This window comes from Musca domestica, unplaced genomic scaffold (assembly GCF_030504385.1).
Source record: "Musca domestica strain aabys unplaced genomic scaffold, Musca_domestica.polishedcontigs.V.1.1 5, whole genome shotgun sequence".
Taxonomy (NCBI): domain Eukaryota; kingdom Metazoa; phylum Arthropoda; class Insecta; order Diptera; family Muscidae; genus Musca; species Musca domestica.
In genome coordinates this window covers 13113858-13133652 of record NW_026712346.1, presented here as the reverse complement: position 1 = coordinate 13133652, position 19795 = coordinate 13113858, and the positions used below count along the sequence as shown (strand labels likewise).

The window sequence follows — 19795 nt, the reverse complement described above, 5'->3', positions numbered from 1 at the left end:
TCAATTATTACAAAAATTACGTTTTTAAAATTTTTGAATTTGTTTTATTATTTTTTTTTTAAACCATTAAATATTTGTATATATAATTTTAAATGCAAAAAAAAATCAAAAGGGGTAGCGAAGCGCACCGGGTTTACCTAGTAAATTATAAGGCCACAAAATAAGCCAATAATGATCGTCTTTTTATAAATTTTATATTTTAATTGATCTATCAAAGAGTCGCTAGTTTCTAAAACGAGAAATAACCTTGCACTTGAACAGAGTCTCTATTGTATATATCGATTTAGCTTGTAAGGATTTTGTAATCTATAGACTTACGAAAATTAATAAAAAAAAAAACAGTAAGGAAAGGTTAAAAGTCGGGCGGGGCCGACTATATGATACCTTAAACCTCTGTGCGTACTTAGTTGAGCTCCCCTAACCATGAACCTTATTTCGAATGGCTTTAGAGTAGTCACAAACTGTATCCAACTCTGAGTCGATTTTCAAGAAATTTGACAGAGGCCTTTGTACCTCTAGAACCAAATAACATTGCTTTATAGTGCGTGATACGACTTCGATAAGAATTATATATAACCAGTAAAGAAAGTCTTAAAGACGGGCGGGGCCGACTTTATAATAGGCTACACCACTTTGCACATTTAGTAGAGCTTCACATAACAAATAAAAGTTTTAGTGGGGAATTTGTGAGAATTAAAACATACCAACTATTATTATAGTAATAATTAAAAGTCCAAAGGAACTAATATATGGGAGGAATATACTCCTCTGAATCGATTTCTACTAAATTTGTCGAGGCACTTGCGCCTTTTCAATTCGGGCTTGTATTATATATGAAAGGTATATCTAAATCTGGAACGATCTCGATACAATTTGGCGAAGGTATTTCTGAGCTGTATTTGATATATTTCCCCGAATATCGGCCATGCAGGGCAAATTCAACAAATCGGATGAACAATATGTATGGGATCTATAGCTATATCTGAAGCGATTTCAACCAAATGTGACATACTGGTTTCTAGACTCGATTTGGTTGTAAGTACCAAATTCCATTCCATTTGGGCTAATATTACACGTTTGGTGCACAATAAAAGGCAAATCGGACGAATATATATATGAGAGTTATATCCAAATATTAACCGATCTCGATAAAATTTAGCAAGGTTATTTCCGAGTTATATTTGATATATTTTCCCAAATATTGTTGTTACAGAGTGCATATTACGGCTTATATAAGGGAGTTATATCCAAATCGGAACTGATCTTGACAAAATTTGAAACAGTTGTGTCTGAGCTTTATCTGATACCTGTTACCAACGATAATTACACATGTGAGGGACTTAAGCACCAAATCGGTTAAAACACATATGTGTAGGAGTTATAGCTATATCTGAAGCGATTTTCTCCAAATTTATAGTACATGTTTCTAGGCTGAATTTAGTCGGATGTGCTAAAATAGATCCTATTTGGACGAATATTTCATATTTGGCGCACAATCAAATTGAAATCGGACGAAGATATATATGGGAGATATATATTCAAATTTGCACCGCTTATCACCAATTGCTATAGGATTTTTAGAAAGTTTAATTTCAATCAGACAATAAATGCGACCTGTAGTTGGTTTACAAAAACATTTAGACAGACGGACGGACATGAATAAATCGACTCAGACACAATGACATAATACCCTGTACCACAGTCTGGCGTAGGGTCTAACATATCGCCTTAAAACACACCGTACCGGCTTTTGAATAAAACACATATTTTCCTTTAGATTTGCGTTAATTTTGAATGTAACTCGTTTAAATTTTATTTAAAGAGAGATGCATTGCAGAACACTCTAATAATAATAGTAATAATAATTTTGTCTCTTTTTTATATTTCATTTCATTTAATTTCTTTTTTTTGTTTTTGTTGTGGTTGTTGCCGTTTTGAGAATTGTCTGTTTTTGTTATGTTTTGTTTTTGTAATTTTAAATTATCGTAAATATGTTCATATATGTAAGAGTTTGTTTTTTATGTTATGTACCTATATATAATTATATATATATATGTATAGCATATGTGTACGTAAGTATGCAGTGTATATATGTATGTATGTGGGTTTGTTTATACTTGGCTGAAGTAAGAGTTATGTAAGAATCCTTTGGGGTATAATTAAATTAATAAACTTAATAAACATTGCCTTTATCTAAGAGTTTCATTTTGTTTTTTTTAGATATATAATTAAATTTTCGTAATAGAATTATTATTAACTTGTATCGCCTTCGTCGTCCTTGTGACCGATCGATCTTGTTTTTCTTTTTTTTTTCTACGCCACTAAAACAACTGTGTGTGTGTGTGTGCACGTTTGTTTTTATTTTGAAAATTTATTTAGTGCTGATATCCGTTCCTGCTGGGCGATATGTTCTTTTGCTCCGCTGAAATTGAAAAGACAGTAGACAGCTTATTTCATGCCCTGCAATGTCGAACGTTGGTTTAAACCAAACTTACATGTAGCGTGTGAGTTCCTCTATGTCGACTAGCATTGCGTCCTGACTGTCGTGTAAGTCGTCGCGCTCCATAAGATAGTTAACAAGCGTTTCGTTAAGTTCCTCAATGTGTGTGTGCAGACTGTTGACCAGAATCTGCAGTTGGGCTATGTTCATTTCGGTCAACATTTGTCGTGACACCCGACGTTTATCCGGTGTCATTCGCACACCGACTTTCTCCAAGGAGCCTCGTATGATGGCGGTTATTGGTGAAACGGATTGATTTTGACGTTCAATCTAAATAAAATAAAAACAAGAATGAAGGGTTTAATTAGGGAGATAACAATTTTTAAGAAAAATACCACCAGTAAATCTTGTTATATAATAACAATAATATAATAACTGAAAATTATGTTGGTAAAATCGTTAATGTAATTCGAAATAATATTTTTAACTCGTAAACGAAAAGTTCAAGCATAGGCTATTCTTAAAATCACGAATTCTTCTGGTCCATATCGAACGTATTCTTCAATTTCCGATCTTTCGAAATATTCAAATTTATTCCACTTCCAGTCTGTCCATATCAACAGGGCTTAAGTGAAGAAATTTGAATTTTGTGTCATACACGCAATAGTCTTGCAAACAATTAATAAGGGTTTCTAAAATTTTAATATTTATGCGAAAATGGTTTAATGTCCGAATTAACCAAACGTTACGATTTTCCCTAAACTGATACCCTTTAATCTATCCCTTATTATTTGAACTTTTGAACTGGATTACGCTTTGGACTTGCATTTTTTCTCGCATTCGCATTTGGTTAAGGATAACTAACCCATTACCAAATAATGGATGTTGAATTAATTTTTTGCAATCAAAACTAAAGGGTGTCCCAATTGGAATACATTTTTTTTAATTTGGCGCCATTCGAAGTGTCGTTGTTTGACATTTGAGCAATTGTTTTTGTTTGCTAGTAGAAGGTGCGAGGTTAGTAAAAATAGACACACGAATGAACAACCCACTTCCATAGTTGAGATCAATGTGGAATTACAATAATGTTCCAAAAGGGTAAACTGTTAAGAGATTAATGGATAAATTTGTCGAAACTCGGTCTGTAAGTGATGTAAAGGCAACAATGAGCCTTCGACAAGTTCGATCGACGCAGATGTATGTAACGATGTCGCTCAAACTCCATCCACCACTAATTCGGCCCCGGGCCCAACAAATTGGTGCTCCGAATTCACTATACAGCGAATTTAGATGAAAAATTTACATCTCCATGCTTACAAAGCTCAACTGACTAAGGCACTGAGGCCATCTGACCATGGGCGGCGAAGGGAGTTCGATAATTGAGCATTGAAGAGACAACATGAAAATGCTAATTTTGCTAATTTTGCCTTCAATGACAAGGGCCATTTCCATCTTGACGGCTTCGCCACTTGGGAGAATTGTAGTCTTTGGGGCAAGGAAAATCCTCGAGTGGTTCACGAGAAGCAATTTCATCCTCAACGAGTTCGTTGTGTTCGGTATCGTTCTCTCTTGCCTAGAATTTAAGAAATTAATGTGGAGGGCTTATGGTTTCAAAAAAACGCCACATGTCATTTCCCGGTCGTCTTATTTCACGTTTTGAAGACCAGAATTGCCCAGATCGTGCAATTTAATACATTTAGATTTTTTAGGGTTTTTTTAAGTTGCTGGCTTATGCGAATTAGACGACGATGAATCAAGGCATATATTATGGAATTGGACGCTGTATTTAAGAAATGACGCGGCATTTGTGCGAAACAGTCTTTGAAAAAATTCGAGCGCGTGCCTGCAAATCAGCGCCGGACATCTGCACGATATCTTGTTCCATACCTAACCTCATTCTGTCTTCTTTACATTCTGTATATTAAGTTTGTCATTCCGTTTTTAACACCTCGAAATATACATTTTATACCCCACAATGTGTATATATTCTTGATTAGCATAATGTCGATTTAACGGTGTCCGTCCGTCTGTGGAAATAACTAAAGATTTCGAACAAATTGAAGAGGTTGATAAAATTCTACTCAGATATCTGTTTGGTCTGCAGGACTTTTGGAATTGTCCAACAATATCTCCCCATATTTTGTATTTTGATGCTTGTTCCGACATTATTCACCGGAACTGTTTCAAATTTCCTATTTCTAGTTCGTTATGAGTACTTCAATCTGTGACAGAAAATTGTCTATACAGGTCCAGGTCTTCGTATAGCCCCCATATAACTGTACCTCCCTATATACGGTATTTTTATGATTTTTAACAGAATTTTCTTTTTGAAAATTTCCAAAATTTTTGGAAATGGTAGAGGATATTCAAAATTTGATCCGCTGCTTTTCTACTTGTTAAATATATGTTAAAATTTAAAATTGTCGTTCTAGCTGGGACACCCTTCACTTAGAAATCAACCTACTGCCAATTATATTTACATATCTGCCAAAATAAGTAGTTATTCTTTGGCCACTAAGAGTCTATTTTATCACCATCCACTTTGTCAACTGCTGGTATTGGCAACCTTCTGTTCCATGCCATGGCAACTAATAAAACACACGTTTGAAAGGAGAATAGATCAATAGACGCCGGTTGCATTATACGAGAAAAATAGGTCCATAGCTTCTATCTGAAGAAATATTGATACAAATATTACAATATGGGAGGCACCACAACTAACTTTTTCACGAAAATCGGTGATTCATTTTGTATTTTATTATTAGTTATGATTTACACCCATTGCAGGGAACTTATAAATATGGAGAGAAAAGTCGTGGGACCATTTCACATTTTAGGATATTTCCTTTTATAAAATAACTAGCTGAACCCGGTGCGCTTCGCTACCCCTATTCTTTTTTTAATATGCATTCAAAATTTTATTTACGAACATATGTTGGTTAAAAAAAAAAAACAAATTTAAAAATTAAAAAAAAAATATTGCACTACTTTAATGCGTAAATAACCAAAACGAAGGGTTTGTCCTTCGGATTTATTTATTTCATAGCAAATACCAAGCGTGCAGTAAACTGCAATCTTTTGAAGTTGAGTGGCATTTCTATTGCAATTAGTGAATTCGAGATAGCATCATACTTCGCCGTAATAAGCGTATTTCAAATCAATTGTTGTGTTGTTTTTTAGTGTTAGCCTAAGGCGTTGTGGGTCAATGGTTCTTATTATAATCATATCCCAATCTGATCCGCTTTAAATATAATAAATCGGCCGATAATATATACATGGGAGCTATATCCAAATCTTAACTAATTTCCAATTAATTTGTCATATTTATTATTGTAACCAAATTCCGCCACATTCTGAATTTCATTGGTATCGGTCATATATATCATGTTTGGTGCATAACATATATGAAATCGGCCGAAATAGATATGTTAGCTATATCCAAACCTCAACTGATTTCAATATAGTTTGGCAATTTTTTCTCGTGCCAGATTTTGTCTCTCTCGCTTTGGGTGCATCAAATATGTGAAATTGGCTGAGTATATATATGGGAGCTATAATCAAATCTGAGCGTATTTGATTATAATTTGTCAAATTTATTTTTGTACCAAATTTAGCCACTCATGCCGAATTTCATTGGAATCGGAAATACGTATCGTGTTTTGTGCATGAAATATGTGAAATCGGCGGAAAATATATATGGGAGCTATATCCAAATCTGAACCGATTTTAATATAATTTGACAAATGTATATTTGTTTTAATTTCCGCTACACATTCCAAATTTCATTGAAATTAGAGATACATAGCGTGTTTGGTGCATCAAATACATGAAATCGGTCGAAAATATATATATGGGATTTATATCCAAATCTGGACCGATTTCAATTTAATTTGACAAATTCATTTTGGCTCCCAATTCCGTTACTTATTTTAAATTTCATTACAATTGGAAATACATATCGTGTTTGGTCCACCAAATACATGAAATCGGCCGAAAATGTATATGGGAGCTATATCCAAATCTGAACCGATTTCAATATAATTTGACAGATTTATTTTCGGATTAAATCCCGTCACACATTCCAAATTTCATTGGAATCGAACATTCATATTGTGTTTGAGGCATCAAATGAACGAAATCGGTCGAAAATATATATGGGAGCTATATCCAAATCTGAACCGATTACAATATAATTTGGCAAACTTATTTTTGTTCCAAATTCCGTTACGTATTCCAAATTTGGAGACTGTATCTTCAACCAATCAATAGATATGTGCATATAAAATCTAAATTTTTGGGAGGTACCTCCGATTCTGATGCGATATCTCCAGTTCCAAGTGGAAATTCAAAAATGTATATAGCCTATGTTACTTTCAGGCGATGTTGCAGTATATATGGAAATTTTCAGGAAAATCTATTCAGCGGTTTTCGAGTCCATAAATTACAAACAAACAAACATACAAACATTTTCCTCTTTTATAGATATAGAAGATGTGTAATTAAGTATATCCGCAAACAGACAACAAAGAAGAAAAGCAAGTTCTATGGGAAAAATGGACGTTTTATGAGGTAAATGCCACATTTTCTTCAGCCTTCTTCCCCCTAAAAACTATTTTTTCTTTCCGCTATACTGTCATGAGTGTTCAAGACATAGGATTGATCTTTGAAGTATAAGAATTGACAACTTTTATTTTTGGTTTATACACTTTACTTGAAATCCTTTTCAGTAGCCGAAGTAGATCAGCTTTTTGGGAATTTGGCGGGTGATGATGCTCTCGTTCTAATAACTTATTACTGAACAAATTTGGTCGAACGAGTATTGTAGCATGTATGGCATATTTTGATAATGTGATATATTGATAAGCGCTGACTTCGCTCCTTTATTAAATTGGTTTTGGGTAATATTTTATATTATTTCGACTCCTATATAACCTGATTTGAAGTATGGATTTTGAAAATACGCTTTAAACACTGTTCACTAATGAAATAGCATGGAAATGTCTCAATTATAAATTAATAGATGTGTTTCGTCTAAAACGGGATGGTCTTCACCATCCTTGTATCGGACTTCGCGGAAATCTAATATATAATGGAATGCAGTACGAAAGTGCTTCCGAAGTGGTTGTCCCCGTATGACACCCTCGGTAACATTATGTTCGTAAAACTGTATTTTATAGATTCTCAACTTTCTTTCAGTGAACTTAAAGCTAAAATGTCTGTGGATTGGTTTTAAGGTTCCTGGTGTTTCCGTGCCGTTAATTCATAATTTGATTACAAGTTTTATCCATAGTTTATCTGTTGTTTAATCAACTTGTATTCCCAAGAGATACCCCACATGAATACCCACTCAACTTACCTCCATTTGCATATGGGCCATTTCTTTGGCCTGTGCCAGGGCCATTCGCGCTTCAATTTGTAATTTGGCCTGTTTGGTAAAGAAATCACACTCCAGATCCTCGTTGCTGTATATGGCCGACATGTCATGTTCCTTTTGTGTTGGTGTTTGCTTGCCTCCAGCATTGTTGTTGATGGTGTTGTTGGAACAGCTGATCGACAGTGGTCGGCCGTGATATGGATGTAATTGAGTGTTATCTGTCACTTTACTGGTCACAGAGGCAACCGCTACCGGTGTACCGCCAAAATTGTGAATGCTGTACTGTGTTTTAGACTTCGATAGCTTGGGACAAGTCTCCGAATCTGAACTATGGCTTTCTGTGTCCGATGACATGCCGGTAATGCGAGAAAAATCTGTAAGAGAAACACATTAAATTAATTTGGTCCCCAACAGAGATGCATCTCTCATTCATACCGCTCTGTAAGCGTGATTGGGTGCCCGATTTCCATGGTGATCTCTCCTGGTGCTCATTGCAGTTTTCCTCAGCTCCCATGGCCAAACGGCGCCGTATTTCTTCCCGATCATTGCGTCTCTGCGGGAGGAGAACAAATAGAATTAATTAGGTGTGTTAGCTGCGTATTATGAGTTCTATATCCATTCATTTGCATTCCCTAAATCTCTTACACTATATCTCTTGGATTCCTCTACATTGGGATCGGTCACCCTTAGGAATTTGTCAACAATGTTGTACAGGAACTCCGCATCGCAAAAGGATGCATCGTTGGTGAACAGAGTCAATTCGATATTGGTGAATTTGCTTTGGCTATACACTCTCGGAAACATTCCATCGACACAGTCGCCCTCATTTTGTGAACAAGTCTTGTATTTGTACAGCAGGCGCCGATTTAAATTTGGCAATAAATTGAATTTCAAATCGAATATGAACTTTTCGAACATCTTTGATGCAAAAATATCACAGGGATGTTGAGAGAAAAAAAAAAACACTTTACAAAAAAGAAAAAATACGCTCAAAAGAAAACCTCTCCTACAGATGTGAGTGTGTCACCCCACCGACAGTTCGACACTGATTGACCGTCACGTAAGTGTTCTCATCAGTTTTTTTTATCCTTGCTTGAAGCGTTCGATCGGCGCTTCATCGTCAGAACACTCAAACACCCTATCTATGATGAACATGTTTGCCTGATGCTTCTGTCCAACCCTGATCTTAGACAAGGAGTAGAAGGCCTGCGTGTGTGTGTGTGTGAGTGAGAGAATAAACAGCATATCTTCCCATAAATAAAGAGCAGATGTTCCAATCAAAAAAATACAAACACACACACACACACTTACGTACAGTAGAAGATATCGGGAGAAATTCCGCACACATTGTTCATTGATTTACTTTTAAAAACGAATTAGTTTCTCAAATTTACCGAAATCGGGAATTTTATATCTTTTCCCAAATGCTGAGAATAATAACGAGGACGACTATAGATGTCAGACAAAACAAGTAAAAAAGCTGTAAGTTCGGCCGGGCCGAACTTTTAATACCCTCCACCATTTGGTACAAATTTGGCAATTTCCAAAATTAAAACCCGTTAAAAATTCTGTTAAAATCTTAAAAATACCGAATGCTTATACGACGACGTGAGCCTGCATAGGCAACTTTTGTCATAAATTATTACAACATTTTAATGCGAAACTTGAAGAAAAATCTGTTTATAATGTAGCTAAAATCGTCAAAATACCGAATATGGGGGGTACCGTTATATGGGGGCTATACGAAGACGTGGACCTGCACAGACAATTTTCTGGCATGGGCTGAAGTATCCATTACGAACTTCACATACGAAATCTGAAACAATCCCTGTAAATAATGTCGCTAAAATCATTAAAATACCGAATATCGGGGGGTACCGTTATATGGGGGCTATATGAAGACGTGGACCTACATGGCTCATTCTTTGACTTTGGATGAAGTATCCATTACGAACTTCAAATACCAAATTTGAAACGATTTCGGTAAACAATGTCGCTAAAATCATCAAAAAACCGAATATCGGGGGTACCGTTATATGGGGGCTATATGAAGACGTGGACCTACATGGCTCATTTTTTGATTTAGGATGTAGTATCCATTACGAACTTCAAATACCAAATTTGAAACGATTTCGGTAAACAATGTCGCTAAAATCATCAAAAAACCGAATATCGGGGGGTACCGTTATATGGGGGCTACAGGAAGACGTGGACCTGCACAGATAATTTTCTGTCTTAGGCTGTAGCATCCATTACAAACTTCAAATGCCAAATTTGAAATAATTCCGGTGAATAATGTCGCTAAAATCATCAAAATACCGAATATCGGGAGGTACCGTTATATGGGGGCTACATGATAACTTGGACCTACATGGCCCATTTACGAACTTAACCTGCCTACTGGGAAAAAATACATGTGTACAAAATTTTAGCCTTCTATCTCAATTTGTTCGAAAGATAGCGTGATTACAACAGACAGACAGACAGACAGACAGACAGACGGACAGACAGACAGACAGACAGACACACAGACAGACAGACGGACATGGCTAAATCGTCTTAGAATTTTACGCTGATCAAGAATATATATACTTTGTTGGGTCTGACATGAATATTTCGAGGAGTTACAAACGGAATGACAAAATTAATATACCCTCCATAGTATGGTGGAGGGTATAAAAAGTGAGGAGATATTAGTGTATTTTAATAAATTTTATACAAATCTCGAAAGAAAACTCCTATAATGAGCACAGTACCACCATCTGAACCATCTCACTATCTGAAAGACCAAAAAAATGGTAAAGACTGGACAAAATGCATTTTGAGCAAATGGTTTGTGTCTCCAGTACTCAGAGTAACAGCTCATGACAGAGGCACGTTAATATAAAAACCATAACTATAGAAACGAATAAAAGTTTGAAAATCCAAAAATGTGGTATCAAATTCTATTCCGTAGACCTTTCCAAAAATTTGCAGATTGCTTCAGCGGTGATATCATTACAACAGAGGTATTTTCACAGGGTTGCCATTTTTTGGCTCTGTCTTGTCTTATCTGTACTATCTGCGTTTGAGGTCTCAATACTGGAATAACAGCAAAAACTATGAAAAAGTAAACTAAGGAAAAACCAATACCACGTATGGACTTGTTTTGTTTCAACGACAATGAAGTATGTAGATGTGTTTTCTACCTCCCACAAATTTTTCTTCCAAGACGCAGCAGTAGACACAAGTTGTGCTGCACATTCTCTCACACACTCATCCACACATACATACATACATACATACATCGCCAGGCTCGGCCAGACAGCTCTTACCCACCCAAACAGATGTCCGAAATGCAATAAAGGTTACTCTTAGAGCCTCATTTGGATTAGGGTTGGAATTGTTCTGTTAAGCGGTCTTCATTGTTTCGCCGTCGTAGGTAAAAGCGATCAGGGAAAAGTAAACCATATGAAAGACATTTAAATACTTGTTCCTGGTATTGGGCTGCTGCGAATACTTTATGAAAAGAATTGCATGTGATCAATATCGTACAGGATGCACATGTGCATATCTGCACTTACACAGGTACATTAGGGTGGAGCAGAGTATATTGTTCAATGTGTCTGAACACAATGATTTCCTGTCAAATGACTCGTAATCCATGCTACCTGTTACATAAAAGTATCTAGATAAAATTCGATGCGACAAAGTGAAACAACTGCGAAAAATCTATGGAATAACAACGCCTTAAATGATACGAATCTAAATCTGTAGCCTGGTCGAAGAACCCTCTGACACGCCTATGGAACAGATTGGACACCGAAATCTATTGCTCCGAAATCTTCATAGGTATTAGTAGTTGAAAATTGCATATACACAAAAAAAAGGATTGCAAAGTTTGAGTTACCGACCAATATTGGTAACTTTAAAACACAAAATTATGAATGTACACTGTTCAATTAAATTTGGGACTACTCGTAGTGCAATGAAATCAAGAAACCAATCGATCTTAATTATCATTTGCCTTAAAATGTCAGACTAATTTGTGCTTGTGTGTGTTCCTATTCAATTATTGCTCTGTTCCAGTACCTGCAAGAATCTTCTAGTTATGCAATTTTTTTCGATATCATTAGGGGAAATTCGGTTATCATAGTAAAAACTTTTACATTCTTGCAGTTCTGGAACAGACCATATATGAAAATTATTGAGAAAATATTCAAATTCAGTTGTCACGATGGATCAATTATAAGGTCGACAAGTAAGACCAATACCTAATACCTTCATTCACTGTCAACATAATTTGAATTCGCTTTACAATTACAACATATGTCAAACAAAATAAGAAATACAAAACTCAATCAAGACATTGTGGTTTGCTGTTTTTTGTAACGTGGATCATAATAAATCCTGAGAATTTTCAAATATGTAAAAATGCGATCATATGTTAAAATTTTTTTAAAAAGTTATTCATATTTCATAAATTCATTGTATCACATAAATCAGAGATGGGAACCTGTTTTTTATTCAGTGAAATTTGACAAATCAAAGTACACAAAATACAGAGACGGATAGTCTTTTTTGAAACGAATTTACTTTCTTAATTTTGCCATGAAAGGATCATGAAAAACATCTATTTTCCAACCATATTGAAAGTATGTGCAGATCATTTTAATAAGACAAATGGTGTGAAGTCAAAATAGCGACGGTTTTTATACCCTCCACCAAAAAAGTATGGAGGGTATATTAAGTTCGTCATTCCGTTTGTAACTCATCGAAATAATCATTTTAGACCCAACAAAGTATATATATTCTTGATCAGCGTAAAATTCTAAGACGATTTAGCCCTGTCCGTCCGTCTGTCCGTCTGTTGTAATCACGCTACAGTCTAAACGAATTAAGATAGGAAGCTAAAATTTTGCACAGATCTCTCTTTTGTCTGCAGGCAGGTCAAGTTCGAAGATGGGCTATATCGGTCCACGATATCGTATAGCCCCCACATAACGGTACCCCCGATATTCGGTATTTTGATGATGTTAGCCACATTTTTCAATGGAATTGTCTGAAATTCCACAAAAGGAGTCCTTTGTGGGCATTTTACCCCCTCAAAAATAATTGTCTATATAGGTCCACGATATCGTATATCCCCCATTTTTTTCAATGGAATTGTCTTAAAATCCACACAAGTAGTTTCTTGTGAGTGTTTTACCCCCTGAGAGAGAATTGTCTATACAGGTCCACGATATCGTATATCCCTCATATAACGGTACCCCCCGATATTCGGTATTTTGATGAATTTACCCACTTTTTTCAACGGAATTGTCTGAAAATCCACACAAGGAGTTCCTTGTGGGTACTTTATACCTCGGCAGAGAATTATCTATATAGGCCCACGATATCGTATAGGCCCCTATATTACGGTACCCCCGATATTTGGTATTTTGATGATTTTATCCACATTTTTCAATGGAATTGTCTGAAATTCCACAAAAGGAGTCCTTTGTGGGCATTTTACCCCCTCAAAAAGAATTTTCTATATAGGTCCACGATATCGTATATCCCCCATATAACTGTACCCCCCCCCCCCCCTACTCGGTATTTTGATGATGTTAGCCACACTTTTCAATGGAATTGTCTTAAAATACACACAAGTAGTTCCTTGTGAATACTTCACCCCCTGAGAGAGAATTGTTTATACAGGTCCACGATATCGTATATCCCCCATATAACGGTACCCCACGATATTCGGCATTTTTTTTTTTGATTTTACCCACATTTTTCATCGGAATTGTCTGAAAATCCACACAAGGAGTTCCTTGTGGGTACTTTATACCTCGGCAGAGAATTATCTATATAGGTCCACGATATCGTATAGCCCTCATATAACAGTACCCCCGATATTCGGTATTTTAATGTTTTTAGCCATATTTTTCAACGGAATGGTCATAAGGGGTTCTTTGTACACAAGGGGTTCTTTGTGAGCACTTTATCCCCCGACAGAGATTTCTCTATATAGGTTAACGATAACGTGTAGCTCCCATATAACGGTACCCCGCGATATTCGGTATTTTGATGATTTGAGCCACATTTTCCAATCGTATTGTCTGAAAATCCACACACGGAGTTCTTTGTGAGCACTTTACCCCTGAAACGGAATTGTCTATATAGGTCCACAATATAGTATCGGTATTTTGATGATTTTAGCCACTTTTTCCAATGGAATTATCTGAAAATCCACACAAGGAGTTCCTTGTAAGTACTTTACACGCAGACATAGATTTGCCTTTATAGGTCCACAATATCGTATATCCCCCCATATATCGGCACCTTTCTTTATTAGATATTTTAAAGATTTTAAAAGAATTTTTAATGGATTTTATTTTTTTTTTAATTTTTTTAATTCGTTCCAAATGGTGGAGGGTATTCAAGGGGTTCGGCCCGGCCGAACTTAATGCTTTATTACTTGTTTAATCTAAAATATTTTGCCTATGTTTACTATATTATTCGGATTGTCGGTAACGATGAAAAGATCAATCAGCGATCAACAGGACCCCACTTCTACAAGTGAATTTTAAGAATATTGCAATTCTAAATGAGAAACCACTGCAACATATAACAAAACTCCCAGAGAAAGGTATGGAATAACGTAAGACGATGTAGTGCAATACAGTGAAAAGAAGGCGCCATCGAGCACTTGCTATGGCATCGCCCAAAACTTTCCACCAAGAGACTTGATATAATGGGAAATCAGAGAACCCAAACACTTACCTCCATGTCTATGTGGAATCAGAAATGTATGATGTAGTTACAGTAATATCGAAACACTTCTAAATAAATCTTTCCCTAGCACTCTATACGGTTTTTTATTCGCTCCACCATAGTATGGAGGGTATATTAAGTATGTCATTCCCACATCGTATATATATTTTTCATCAGTATAAAATTCTATGTCGATTTAGCGATGTCCGTCCGTCAGTGGAAATCACTCTAGCTTCCGAACGAAATGAAGTAGGTTGATAAAATTTTACTCAAATGTGTATTATGTCTGCAGAACTTTTGGTATTGAAATGAGTTATGTAGGTCCACGTTTTGGCATATCCCCCATATAATGGTACCTCCCTTTTGTCGGTATTTTGACTAATTTAGCGCCATTATTCACCAAAATTCACCTATGACAAAAAATTGTCAGTGCAGGTCCACGTCGTCGTATAGACCCTAACATAACGGCTACATTCGGTATTTTTAAGTTTTAATAGAATTTAAACGGATTTTATTTTTCTTTTTTGAAAATTGCCAAATTCTTTCTAAATGGTGGAGGCTATTCAAAAATCGACACGGTCGAACTTACAGCTTTTTACTTGTTTTTTTTTCTGCAATCTAGCCATCTGTTTTTGTCTTGATTTCCCATGTTCAAGAGCACTATTCCATTGATTTAAAAGACGGATGTCAATGATTTTCCAGCCAAACACCGTACAATTACATAACTTTTACGTTTAGAACAAAAGTATGGTAAGTGGAGGTATGGGTTTCTGCGGGACACAATTATAAAATTAAGAAACCAGGACGACAAATATGACCTAGGATTTTGCGAATGAGTAGAATTCATCCTTGAAAGACTTGAAACATGACTTGTTTTTGGTTTACATTTAACAAAAATAAAGATATTTTCAACAAACAGAGATTCGCCGCAACGTCAAAGCGAATTGTCCACTTTTTCGCCACAATAATAAATGTAGGTGGTAAAGTTGTATTTTTTGAGAATTTGCCTTCTGGTCGGCCAGGGTTGTAACCAAAATGCGTATTACAACGTATGTATGGACAAGATTTACACTTTTTGAAAAGAAATCTTGAGATTCATTCAATTTTCGCGTTTTTTTTTTTTTTTGTTTGTTTATTAATTCATTCATTTCTTTAAAAATAAACAACTTGTTGCTTTTGTTTTGATAGTAATTCTAACATTGCAATCCATACAGGTAGGTATCTTTACATTCAAGTTTTTTTTTAACTTAGCCTACCCTGTCTTCATTGTTCCAAGTAGAGAATCCGACTATAGGTCATGTGATGAAGACAAGGAATTCTCTCAACCTGGACCAAATCTATTGCCAATATTTGCTTGACAAATATGTTGATTGCACCCGGACGTAAGCTTATCAAGAGGATGGACTTTGATCTATTGTTAGTGAAATTGATTACATATTAGGCCTGTCGGGTTACCAAACAAGTAAAAATAACAATTAATAATTATTTAATGAGCAAGTCAGTTACCTATTTACTAACTTATTCTGCCTATACCTTCTACATGTGTAATGTATTTTAACCTTCTATCTGAATGGAAATACAGAGTGATTACAACAAACACACGGACATAGCTAAATCGTCTTAGAATTCTACCCTGACCAAGAATACTTATACTTTGTAGGGTTTATCACGAGTATTTCGAAGATTTACAAGTGGAAGGACACAGTTAATATACCCTCCTTACTACGGTGGAGGGTATAAACAAATGTAACAAATTGTAATCGGATGTAGTTTGTAAACACAAAAGGGAGTTTGCATATTCTTGACAAAAAAAATTATATTTTTGGGTAATTTCCATTTTTATTTTTAATAAAATACAAAGTTGGGTTTCTTTGTTTCTTTTTATGACGGACAAATTTTTGACAAATGAGCAGATAGCTTGCAGTTTTTTACAGTTTTTATTTCTATTTACTATTTTTCAGTTTCCTTACGAAACAAAATAAAACTACCTAATTCTCTAAAGGTAGAAGTCGCTGGGCAATTCTTGCAGTAAAAGTAAACAGACAGAACTATTATTTACACCAATAACCCGATATTCGTCAATTCCTCACATAAATGTTAAATGAATGTTGCCATTCTATTGCGAATGTCCAGAAATATACTTCTGAGGCCTAGTAAAATATGTTCAAAACATATATTTTTGAACAGCATACATTTTATCTCGATTAAAAGATAACCCCAGTGTACCAGCTTGGAATCGCATAAAGTTGCTATTATCTTGGGCACTAACAATTTCCCGAAAGAGTCATTACCAAACCTATTATTAGCTGTTATCAAAAGATGAGATTCTTAAACGATTTTTTGCAGTCGTAACTACTTACAGACCAGCCTACTATCCCATTATTTTTATAAAGACATGCTTCCCGAAATAAGTGGTCGATTTAAAGTCAACAAATAATTAGAACATAATTTTAGAATCCACTTTTCTACATTTTTGTTTTGGTAAACTGCTCTTATGATTTGTATTTCAATACGCCACTCATTGTGTCATAAACATAAAGGCTTGTTAAAAGTACTTTACCTCTGCACCATGGTAGAAGAATATAGGTAGACGCGTCGACACAGCTGCTGGGACAATGAACTGTCAAACCAATTTTGGAATTAAAAATGTTGAATGAAAAATTATTTAAATTTGTAAAAATTGTTGAAAAACGCAAATTGTAATAGCCTCCGAATGACGTAGTATAAGAAAACATATAAAAATCTACTTATATTTGAAAAAACATTTAAATTTTTTTGACATATCAATGCTCCCAAGCGTTGATGCATCTACCTGTATTCTTCTGCCATGCTCTGCACCATTAACTAACTCATCGTATTTTAATACTTTCTTTTTCTGAGATTGCCGACGTCGAGTTTCGAACTCAGAACCTTCGGTTTTGTACTCGGTAATGATGAAACACATTACTTGGTAATAATGAATGTGCGTTATTTTGATTTGCAATTAGTTAACGAATAATGAATATTATTTTTAACCTTTTGGTATATAGTGCAGAAGGTAGTTTGTTGGCAATACATTGTAATGGGGTATTCGCCGTTTATACAACTTTCAAGTTTTTACTTGCAACAAGTTGGTATTTGGAGCAGGAGTAATGACTCCAATTGAGGATGTTCATAAACTGTAACAGGCGAAATTATAGAGAGGAACATGAAAAAAGAAGGTTTTTAGAGATCAAGTGGTACTTTAAAAGATTCGTTAACGAGTACCAAAGCGGTCTAGATCTGAAGTTTCTTCACCTCATAGAATAGTAGTGTAGGAAACTACCCGTTTAGCACTGCCCGAGAATAACCCATGTTTTTAATATAGGAATATATGTTTCAAATAAAAAAACCAGTAATGTTTGGGCCATTAACCACTTATATGGTACAATATGGGTAAGCTATTGTACATGAACGTATTTATGCGCAATTTGTTGCTTGACATCACCCTATTTTCCGAACAATTCGATTATAATTTGTCTTTTCTAATTCTATATCCCCCGAACGAGTTCAGATTGGGACTGTCATCATGAGCACATGAACCTTTCGGAGCTGAGCCATTTCAGGTTAGACTGCAGAGCAATTTCTCACCACTAACGGCTTACCCAAATGTAATTAATGACAATCGGTCAAGTTAAGTTCATGGTAGAATAATACAGGTAACAGCAAGTGTTGTTGTTCAACAAACGTAATAGATGTCGAAATTATAGGTGTGTCTGGTTACTTTCCCTGCAGGAATTGTCCAGCAACATCTTTCTGAGAGAGTAAGGTAGTTTTATTCTCTTTTGCAAGGAAAATGCGAAAAGTAAACAGACGGTGTTCCTGCAGAAGCTTGCAACTAATCAGCTGATTTGTCAAAACAAACCAATTTGCCCGCCATTAAAATAATTAAACGAAAGGAACCACCACCAATTTCATAAGTTTTATAAATAAAAAGGAAATTGACAATAAAATAAAAATATGAGCAATAAAAGGAAGATAGATTTGATGTGTTCCGCGGAATCCTTTAAACCTATTGCTAGTGGCATTTGTCTAAAAATGTTGGAAATAGTCTTTTATTTTTTATTATTACATATTAATATTTATGTTTTTCACATTTTATAAAGTTGTTCTCCAAAAACAATTAGTCTTGCTAATTCCAAAACAATATTTTCAAATTAAAATCACAAAAAGAAATAAATAAACAATAGAAAACATCTGATTGAATGTCGACGAATGAGAAGAAGAAGAGTTGCAAGAGATTGAAGAAGAAATTTGTCCAGCAAGAATTTGCAAACTCTCACTGAAAGAACTGTCAAAATTTCTCTCTCCAACCGCTCTCTGTTGCAGAACTTTCGGGTTAACAGACGTAACGTTCCAGTAACAATTTGTAACAATTGTTACAAATTTTAGGGTAACCAGACACACCTTATATGTCCAAAAATATAAAGAAAACAATTAATTTTCAATAAATTATTTTAATTTCAAAAGTGTTCATCATGGTAAAATTAAGAAGGTAAAGTAATTTCAAATTATCGTATCCATCTCTCCATTTTCTGAAATATACCTTGTCGAATTTCACTGCATAGAAATTAGGTTCCCATCTCTGATATGCGTATGCATACAGTATAAATTTTGGCAATGAGGTGTTGTCAAATGAAACGTTTAAAAAAAATGTGAACGTATGATTACATGACTTTACCTTCTTCATTCTACCATGGTGTTCATTTTCGGAATTCTGATTATTAGTTTTAAAATGCAGAAGAATTGTTCCTCAAATATTTAATTTTAATGCTTTCATATCATTCCCCTGAATGATAGCATCGACACGATAATGGGACAATGAACTGTCAAGCCAATTTCTGAAAGAAAAATTATTCAAGTGTCTAAAAATTGTTTAAAAAAATGCCTATCATAACAACCTTCGACTTGTTAAAAAAGCATTTTAAAATATTGACATATTAATGTTCCCAAGCGTTGATGCATCTACCTGTATTCCTTTACCGTGAACTATACCACGCATTTAGTCATGGTAGAATTAAGAGGGTAAAGTCATGCAATCATATGTTTAAAGTTCTTTTTTTTCAAAAATTTTCTTTTGAATAAATTTCATTGTCAAAATGTAACTTTATAAATCCATTACATATACACAAGTCAGAGATGGGAATCTGTTTTCAATACTGGGAAATTTGACAAGGTATTTTTCTGCGAGAGACGTCACTTTTTCGCGACTCCCACTGCTGCAT

At 35.0% G+C, this 19795-nt stretch overlaps 1 protein-coding gene across 1 annotated transcript in view; it reads right to left on the bottom strand.

Annotated features, from left to right (window-relative positions):
* Window positions 1-1766: 1766 nt before the first annotated feature.
* LOC101891214 (histone-lysine N-methyltransferase set1) overlaps window positions 1767-19795 on the bottom strand; it is a 49890-nt gene continuing 31861 nt past the window's right edge. The window contains exons 7-10 of the mRNA XM_005177993.4: window positions 8250-8367; window positions 7797-8188; window positions 2496-2770; window positions 1767-2422 (exon numbers count right to left, since the gene is read on the bottom strand). Of these exons, the coding sequence (XP_005178050.2) occupies window positions 2359-2422; window positions 2496-2770; window positions 7797-8188; window positions 8250-8367 (849 nt within the window). The 3' untranslated portion in view covers window positions 1767-2358. The remainder of the gene's footprint in view (window positions 2423-2495; window positions 2771-7796; window positions 8189-8249; window positions 8368-19795) is intronic.